At 53.7% G+C, this 9,094-nt stretch overlaps 1 protein-coding gene across 1 annotated transcript; it reads left to right on the forward strand.

Moving 5' to 3' along the window:
* The first annotated feature begins 288 nt into the window (after positions 1-288).
* Positions 289-9,094, forward strand: IRF1 (interferon regulatory factor 1). The gene is made up of 10 exons (XM_024747579.1): positions 289-652; positions 1,572-1,663; positions 2,942-3,041; positions 3,857-4,033; positions 4,151-4,200; positions 4,309-4,441; positions 4,634-4,756; positions 5,099-5,148; positions 6,004-6,139; positions 6,450-9,094. The coding sequence occupies exons 2-10, from the start codon at positions 1,577-1,579 to the stop codon at positions 6,560-6,562; spliced, it is 969 nt and encodes a 322-aa protein (XP_024603347.1). The 5' UTR covers positions 289-652; positions 1,572-1,576; the 3' UTR covers positions 6,563-9,094.

The following is a 9,094-nucleotide window of genomic DNA, read 5'->3' on the forward strand; positions in this document are numbered from 1 at the left end:
TGACCCCCTCACCGGGGCTGGGGAGATAGGTGTCCCCATCCCCAGGAAAGGAAGGCAAGGAGATGGACAGAGGAGCTAGCAGGCTGGGGGAGTGCGGAGTGAGGTGAGTAACTATGGGCCAGGGGCGTTTGACTTTCCAGGACAGCTTTCTCCTGGTCGAGCTGGTATGGGGGTGGAGTGGGAGCCGGCGGGGCGGGCCCGCGTTCGCCCCGGGGCGGCGGCGCCAGGCCGGAGGGGGTGGGGAGGGGCAGCCGCCCTGTACTTCCCCTTCGCCGCTAGCGCTACAACAGCCTGATTTCCCCGAAATGATGAGGCGGCGCTGGCCAATGGGCGCCCTCGCGGCTCTTTAGGAGGCGGGGCCCGGCCTGGGCTGGGGGAATCCCGCTAAGTGTTTAGATTTCTCGCCGGCGCCGCTACCCCGGCAGAGCGCGCCACTCCTTCGTCGAGGCAGGACGTGCGCCCTAGCCGGGCGGAGCAGAGGCCAGCGGGAGCCGAGCCAAGCCGAGGCCAGCCGTGCCCAGCGGCTCCGCGACCCAGGCATCCTCTGCCTTCTTCCCGCTCCCACCAAGAATCGCGCTCCCCGCGCCCGCTTAGCAGCCCTCGCCGCGCCGGGACCCTCGGGCGCCGCCGCTGAAAAGCGCTTGAAGCCGAGGTGAGCCCGCCTTCGACGCAAGGGGCACCGGTGGCGTCGAACAAAAGCGTGTGGGGCATCAGGAAGTGGGGGACGAAAACCCCAGCCGGGAGAGTGGCGGGCTCGCGGCGTGGCCTGGGCCCCCGCGCGGACTCGGGAAGGCGCTGAAGGAGCGGCAAGCAGCTGCGCGGGGAGGGCGGGCCGCGGCGTGGACCGCCCACCCGGCCGAGGTTGCCCGACCCCGGCCGCTGCCGCAGCTCTGTGTGCGCGAAGCCGCTGGCGGCCTCTGGGTGGCCCTGTGTGTTGGTTGCGCGCATCCACGAGCAGTGCGTGGGACTCGAGTGTATGTCGGCGCGTGGGCGCCCTTTGCTCCCGGCGCCGGCTTTCGGCGGTCCCAGCTCGCGCCCAGGCCCTAGGTTTCAGGCTGTCTATGCAGGTGGCGGGGCCTGGGGCTTGCTGCCCTGGATGGTTGGAGGACCTCCCGGGACCGCGGGAAGAGGCGCCACAGGTGTTCCTACTGCTTGTCCATTAGGGAAGGTGCACATCTAGTGGCAACAACTCAAGCAGGAAAATCTCTTGGCATCAAGAAAAGAAGCCCCTTGCTTCCCAAAGGATTTGAATTTTGGGAGAAAAGTTCTGGTATTTAGATATCTCTGTGTTTTGTCTCTTTTCCTGAACATAAATCTTGAAACACACATGCATGCCTGTCTCCTCCCAAGACTGCCTAGGAGGGGGTGAGGGAAGAAGCATTTTGCTCAAGATGCTGAAAAGATTTGGAGGGCGGTTTTATTCCAGAGAAAGCCCCCTTCCCCATGATTGTAGTACTTGGTATCTGGACGAGGGTAGGGGAGGGTAATTGAATGACCTGGGGTGGGGCAGGGTAGTGCCTAGGGGCTGCTCAACAGACTCCAAACAGGAGCCTTCTGTCTTCTCTTTACAGCCAACATGCCCATCACTCGGATGCGCATGAGACCCTGGCTAGAGATGCAGATTAATTCCAACCAAATCCCAGGGCTGATCTGGATTAATAAAGTGAGTGTTACTCTTTGGGTTTTTCTGCCACTATTTTAACCCATGTTCTTTAGGGGACCAAAGCTTCAGGTGCAGCTCAAAAAGGGAAGTGATAGGGAGCAGGCAGATGTATTTCCTAGTGGATCCTGCAGGGAGTGTACAAGACCCAGCCAGGGCCCCACTGGCTGACTTCTGCCTGCCTCCCTGGGCATCCACCTGAAGGCACTGACAGTTTTCCAGCAGCAGGATTCTCCCAGCATCTGCAGGGCCAAAGTTCTGGTCTCTCCTGAGGGAGACCTCTACAAGCACACACAACATTCTAGAGGGCTCCAGTCAGGCAGATAGGAGACAGAAAAGTGGGCACTGCTGGTAGGAAGGTGACTGGCTCAGCAGGTGACCCAAGAATTAACCTTGCACCAGTTGTCCAGACCCAAGAGGCCTCTTGCTGGTGGTGCACAAAGGACAACATAGACCCTGCAGACTTAGCAGTAATAATAGTATTTATAATAACAACTAATGCTTACTGTACACTTACTATGAGTGAGCATGGCACGTTATGTTACTTACATTGTGTCATTTAATCCTCAGCATAGCCCTGTGAGGTAGATTCTATTAATATCTCCATTTTCAGATAAGGAAACTGAGGCACTGAGAAGTAGATGATGAGATCACACAAAAAGGGATAAAGTCAAGATGTGAACCTGAGCAGTCTGACTCAAAAATCCATACTGTTAACCACCAGTAATGATAACAGTGAGACCTTAGCTTTTATATTTGTTACTGTGTTTTTTTCATTTCACGGAAGAGAAAACAGTGAGGGACAAAGAGGTATAGTGACAATGCCAGGGTCACACAGGTAGTCATCATCCAAGTCTGGCCCTGGGCTCCCACAGGTATATGGCCAGGACCCCCTGTGTAGGAGCCAGTGGTCGCAGTTGTCCTGAGCAGCCCCATCTAATGAACTGACTTCTCACTTCCATGTTGGTGCTGACAAGTCTGAGAGAAGCATCCCAGGGTACTCTGTATGGGTCCTAGCACATCTGTAATAGGCAGAAGGAGGTCTTTGCTGAGCTGATGATGCCCTAGCTCACCAGAACCCAGAGCCCCTTCTGAAAGATCTAGTGATGGAGTAGCCTGTTTAATCCATTCTCAGGATGGGTCAACCCAAGCGAGATGTCAGGGTGAAAAGGGGAAGTCAGCCTTTTCCCAGATCTGGGGGGCTGGGCAGATTCAGGCCAAAAGCCTGTGGTCTCTGAGCTGACACTGTCTTACATGTATGTGTGCTTGTGTGCTGTATAGGAGAAGATGATCTTCCAGATCCCATGGAAGCACGCTGCCAAGCATGGCTGGGACATCAATAAGGATGCCTGTCTGTTTCGGAGCTGGGCCATTCACACAGGTGTGTGCCCTGGACTCCAGCTTTAAGAGGGGCAGGGAGGAGATAAGGGGAGGCACTTCTCTTAACACAGAGGCTCTTCACTGGGGTCTCTGAGCTCCCTGAGATGTTGTACAGAATTCGGGGGTGGGCAGGGAGCAGACCTGTGTTTTTGGGGAGAGGGTTCATCATTTCAGCACGTTCACAAAGGAATTTATGAAGCCAAAATCTTAGAAAGTGTGGCTTCTTCATGGAGTTTGTGGCTAGATTAAAGTTCTCCCTGGCAAAAGCAGTTGTGAGCACGGACACTGAAAGAGATCCAGGCCTTCCTTTTTCTTGATGTTGACCAATAGTCCTGGGTCCAAGGCTCCTCTGGTTGGCAGCCTCTTTTTTATCCTTCAGGGATGGGGCTCTTGGCCCATCTCGGACCAGTCAGCCCACCTATCAGTAAATATTCTTTGATGCCTACTCTGTGTCCATTCCCATGTTTGGAACTATCAGGTAAGCCCCAGTCCCTGCCGTCTGGCTGCTGACAGCCAAAGGGAGACTGGGCATGATCTGTGACAAAGATAGCACTTTGGGGCTTGGGCTCTCTAGTGCTTCTGGCTAGGCCCTTTGCTGAGGCTTGCTGGATGTATTTGAGCCAAGTCTGGGCATTTGAGAAGCCCAGGGCCTGCACAAGTGTCACCCAGGAATACCTGCTGGTTTGACCATTGTGGATCTCTGACAGCATGAGAGCTCAGGGGTACTCTTGTCTTTCTCCTCCCAAGCCAGGGAGGGCACAGCTGAGGATCCCCACCTATAGTCCTGATGATACTCTTCACTTTCCTGCCCACTAGGCCGATACAAAGTAGGGGAAAAGGAGCCGGATCCCAAGACATGGAAGGCCAACTTTCGCTGTGCCATGAACTCCCTGCCAGATATCGAGGAGGTGAAGGACCAGAGCAGGAACAAGGGCAGTTCAGCTGTGCGGGTGTACCGGATGCTCCCACCCCTCACCAAGAACCAGAGGAAAGGTATCCAAGGGCTCTGGGTCCTAGGAAAGCCCTCAGGGAGAGAGGGAAGGAGGAAGGAAGTCAGCTGGGGCTGGCATGCCTGCCTGTACCAAGGTTGACAGCCTATCTGCCCCACAGAGAGAAAGTCCAAGTCCAGCCGAGATGCTAAGAGCAAGGCCAAGAAAAAGGTGAGTATGATCCTAAGCAGCTAGCCTTTGGTCACCTGAGAGTCAAGGGTGGGCAGTAGAAGGAGTGCCCCAGCAAGCCTGGGCCTAAGCTTCTTTCTCCTTCTACAGTCATGTGGGGAATCCAGCCCCGATACCTTCTCTGATGGACTCAGCAGCTCCACCCTGCCTGATGACCACAGCAGCTACACAACTCAGGGCTACATGGGGCAGGACTTGGACGTTGAACGGGCCCTTACTCCAGGTAAGGTGGGCCGGGTCTGGCAGGGGACCACATAGGTTGGTGGGATGGCTCTTTCTCTTGGGTCTAGGGGGCACCATGCTTGTAGATGGTGACCTGTTGGAGCAGGCTGTGCGTTTGGGGGGGGGGGTGCTGGGTGTCCTGGCAAACTAAGAAAGCACACAGCTCTGACCCTCAGTTTCTGTTGTCCTGAAGCACTGTCACCGTGTGCCGTCAGTAGCACCCTCCCCGACTGGCGCATTCCAGTGGAAATTGTGCCAGACAGCACCAGTGACCTGTACAACTTTCAGGTGTCGCCCATGCCCTCCACCTCTGAAGGTTCGTGCCTCCGGGGCCTGGCCTGCCTGCCTGACTGTTGGGATCCAAGGAGGGGTTTCCTGAGGGAGTAAAGATGGTCAGAACTCCACCCGGCACTGAGCTGACTGGTGGGCTGGAGAGAAGAGGGAAGAGGTGGGAAGAGGTGTGGCTTCAGGGTTCAAGAGGCTGAGTCACAAGGACAGTGTTCTGTTCTGGAATCTTTATGGAAGGCAGATATCCACTGGGAGGCCAGCGTGTGTGTGCGCATGTGTGAAGGGGTAGGGGGACTTGGTGGGGCTGGCACTGCAGGGTGAGCCTGGCTGACTGACCTCAGCCAACCTCTCTGCTGTTCCCCATCCACAGCTGCAACAGATGAGGATGAGGAAGGGAAATTAACTGAGGACATCATGAAGGTAAAGCCCCTTCCTTCCTTCTTCAGTGCTCTTTTGAGGTGGCTACTTCTCAGTGAGGGGAGAGAACCAGTGAGAGCTTCCAAGTTGGAGGGTAGGCAGTTGCTGCTGTGACCTGTCTGCTTGCACGGTCCTACAAGTGTCACATCCATGTGGCTGGGGACCACTGACCTCTTTGGCTGGTGGGAAAGACACTGTGTAAGTGGGGGCAGGAGGGAGGCTGGGTTTCTGACATGCTGTCCTAGGGCCTCAGATAGCTCTGAGTCAGCCACCATCAGTGCCGGGTCCCTGGCCCGTGTCCTCCGCCCTAACATGCCCCAGTCCTGTTAGTTTGGGAAATGCACATCAGGTTTCAGTAATCAGCCTTTGGGATCTGTAATATGATGGCTTTTCTTTTTTTAAGCAAATTATTCTCCAGGTTTTTTTCTGCTTCAGTTTTTAAAATAAATGTTAAAAAGTTTTTGAAGTAGCTGTACCCAGGCTCTGTTCCATCAGCACAGAAAATGGAGACATGGGCATAGTTCCTTATCTCTACCTGAAATTTCTAGGCATCGTTTCTTGACTTAATATGTGAACCATTGCTTTAAGCCACACTCCCGGTTGGTATGTCCTTACCCAGTTGAGAGGGAAGTCTTGGAGATTCTGTGCCAGAAGGTAGATGTGGGAGTGTCAGCCCAGGGCAGACCCTCACCTCCCAGGCCCCTATCCTAACTGCACTCCACGTCTATATCCATTTGAGAATGTGAAAAGGGCCAAGGATGTGATCCTGGCTGGCAAGTGTTGGCTCACTGAAGGCAGGACCAGAGGGTGAGTCTGTACTGGAAGTGAGCCGATGGCTTCTTATTTATCTGTCCCCAGCTCTTGGAGCAGTCAGGGTGGCAGCAGACAAGCGTGGATGGGAAGGGGTACCTGCTCAATGAACCTGGGGCCCAGCCCACCTCTGTCTATGGAGACTTCAGCTGCAAAGAGGAGCCAGAAGTTGACAGCCCTGGGGGTAAGAAGACCCTGGATCCATATGGTTTCTCGAAGAAGGGAAAACCAAGTAGCGGGTGGGGAAGGCTTAGGGGCAGGGCCAGAGAGCAGCAGGGGTAAAGCATCCTTGTTAAATTCATCTGGGTACAGACAGCTTGCAAATTGGCTGCTCCTTCCAGGCCCTCAGGTTTGCCTAAGATTGAGGTTGCCATGGGGCGGACAGCAGAGGCTGCTGTATCTGTGGCCTTCACGGATAGGGCTGGAGGGTGGGGGGGAGAACACACCTGCTTCCCCACCCCCAATCCTCACACAACCTTCTTCACATCTTCTAGGGTATATTGGGCTGATATCTTCAGATCTGAAGAACATGGACACCAGCTGGCTGGACAGCCTGCTGCCCCCAGTCAGGCTGCCCTCCATCCAGGCCATTCCTTGTGCACCATAGGTGGGCCCCTGGCCCCCTTTTACTTCTCTAGGCAAGCAGGACCTGGCATCATGGCGGCTGTGGTGCAGAGAAGCAGGAATCCTGTGTGGCCCCTTGATACGATAAAGTGTAACCCCACTGCTGACCAGGGATGGGGCTTTCCTCCTTGGGACAGTGGCCTCTGGGGGTCCAGCAGGCCAGGGTCTGGGCTTATCTTGTGGGGTAAAGCTGGCCCTGCCTCCTGGGAAGATGGCGTTCTGAGACTGGTGTGTCAGGTGGAGGTCTCAGACAGGAGTCAGCCTCCAGCTTTTCCTTCTGAGCCTAGCTGCCTGGAGAGGGTCTTGCTGTCACTGAGCTGGCCCAAGGGAACAGACCAGTGACCTCAGAAAGCACAGCACCAACTCCAGGGCTGGCTCTGCACTAAGAGACAATTGCACTAAGTGAATCCTGTTCCCAAAGAACCACCTCCCTTCCTAGCTGAGCCCTGGGGACTGTTCCAAAGCCAGTGAAATGTGAAGGAAGAATGGGGTCCTGTGGGGACAGTGCCCCCTCTGCCTCAGAGGAGCTCTGCCCTGCTCCCTGCTTAGGCTGGGGGGATTGTGAAAAAACCTGGCACTTTTTCTTGTGGACCTTGCCACATTTCTGATCAGAGGTGTACACTAACGCTTCCCCCAAGCTCTTGGCCTTTGCGTTTATTTATACTGTGCCTTGCTCTGCACCCACCTGCCCCCTCAGGCAGGCCCCAGCAGCCCCCAGCAGGCCCAGGGAGGCAAGTGTGAGTGTGACTTTTAAAATTGGAAACATCATTGACCACTAAGTCATGTGTGACCACACATGTACATGTGTGTAAATATGTACATTTGTCTTTTTATAAAATGTTAATTGTTTATAAGTGGTGTGGCCTTTTACTTAGACATAAATTATAGATGATTTTACTTTTTGTAGACACATTCTGATGGACTCATTGTTGGCATCCTGCCTGAGCTTGCCTTTGGGGTGAGCGGTGATGTGCACCTATTGTGAAATCCTTTCAATTATGTTCATGGAGAAGGTGGCAGGAGAAGGGACAGTCATGGCACAGGCATATGCTCATGTAAATAGAGTCACTTGCCCATGGCTTTATAGCCAGAGCTATGAGTTGAACTTGGGCTCCTGGGGCCTGGGGAGTGTTAGGTTTTGAGTTCTTCTGAGGAATGTGCCGTAGACTCGAATGTCCTGCTAAATTCAAATGCAGGTGTACTCAGGTGCTACTCCAAAAAGTTAACAGTTGGCACAGCATGATCACTGGCAATCAGAACAGACACCAGCCCCCAAAAGGTTCCCGCGACCTACTGTGCCGCCAAGCAGTACTTGCTGTCCATTTGCTGCAGTGACAGGAATGTTCTCTCTCTGCAGTGTTCACTGCAGTAGGCAGCGGCATACCTACATATGCTAACCGAACACTTGAAATGTGGCCAGTGCAATGGAGGAACTGGATTTTTTAATTTTTTTTTTTTTTTTTTGTCTGCGCCACGAGGTATGCGGGATCTTAAGTCTCCTGATCAGGAATGGAACCTGTGCTCCCCTGCAGTGGGAGTGTGGAGTCCTAACCACTGGACCACCAGGGAAGTCCCTGGAATTTTATTTATTAAAATTTTAAAAGCCATATGTGGCCAGTGGCTACCATATTGGACGGTACACGTCGATATTGGATTGGGAGCAGATTTGAGGGGGAGGGCCTGGGGTGGTTGGAGGACACTGGGGACAGGGGCTTGAGGCTAATTTACCTGACTGTTCAAAAGTATTTTACTATTTTGACAGCCAATAATAACTGGTGCTGAATACCAGCCTGCAGTGTGCTGTGAAACAGCTCCATGCACAAATGTGTTTGTTAGGAAAACTGTGGCTGACCTTACATGAAGCAGGCTTCCTTCTTCCACATCTTTTCAGGGTTCTGGCTGGGCTAATAGAGATTCACAGCATCTCTGTGAAGGGATATCTTTGATCAGAACAGTGTTTCTGAAAACCACAGTTGGGAATCACTGATACATTGGCAATGAAGGGTCTCAGATAAGAACCAAGTCACAGTGTCTGAGAGGCAGAGATCTGGAAGTAGGCTTTTCTCATTTCCCTCCACAGTCTGGCCCTGGGGCTAAACAGCACCCAAAGCAGTAGGCAGGCTGGCCAAGGGGAGCTAGCAGGCATCACTAGCATCGTCTAGGGAATGAGGCCATGGCAGTGAAGGGGTCACTCAGGGAAACCAAGCCGTGTGGACACATCTTCCATATTCTTGGTCCCAGAAACCCCCTTGTAGGGCCTAGCCATCTGGAAGGAGTGTGGGAGAGAGAAGGCTGAGTGAGAAAATAATGAAAAAAGTGGAAAATGGGCAAAGTTCAGTCAGACTTTCTCTGCAAAGCTTGGGAAGTATTGTTCCCTGAATGGCAGGTGGCCCTTCTGCTGGGTAGACATTCTGTTTGTGGATACCTGGATAGACCAGTCTCAAGCACTGTCCATCAGAAGATCCACCTGGATTTTTCAAGAGTTAGCATCATCTGAGGGCCAAAGGGGAGGGGA

This window comes from Neophocaena asiaeorientalis, unplaced genomic scaffold (genome assembly GCF_003031525.2).
Source record: "Neophocaena asiaeorientalis asiaeorientalis breed wild unplaced genomic scaffold, Neophocaena_asiaeorientalis_V1.1 scaffold599, whole genome shotgun sequence".
In the NCBI taxonomy this organism is placed as follows: domain Eukaryota; kingdom Metazoa; phylum Chordata; class Mammalia; order Artiodactyla; family Phocoenidae; genus Neophocaena; species Neophocaena asiaeorientalis.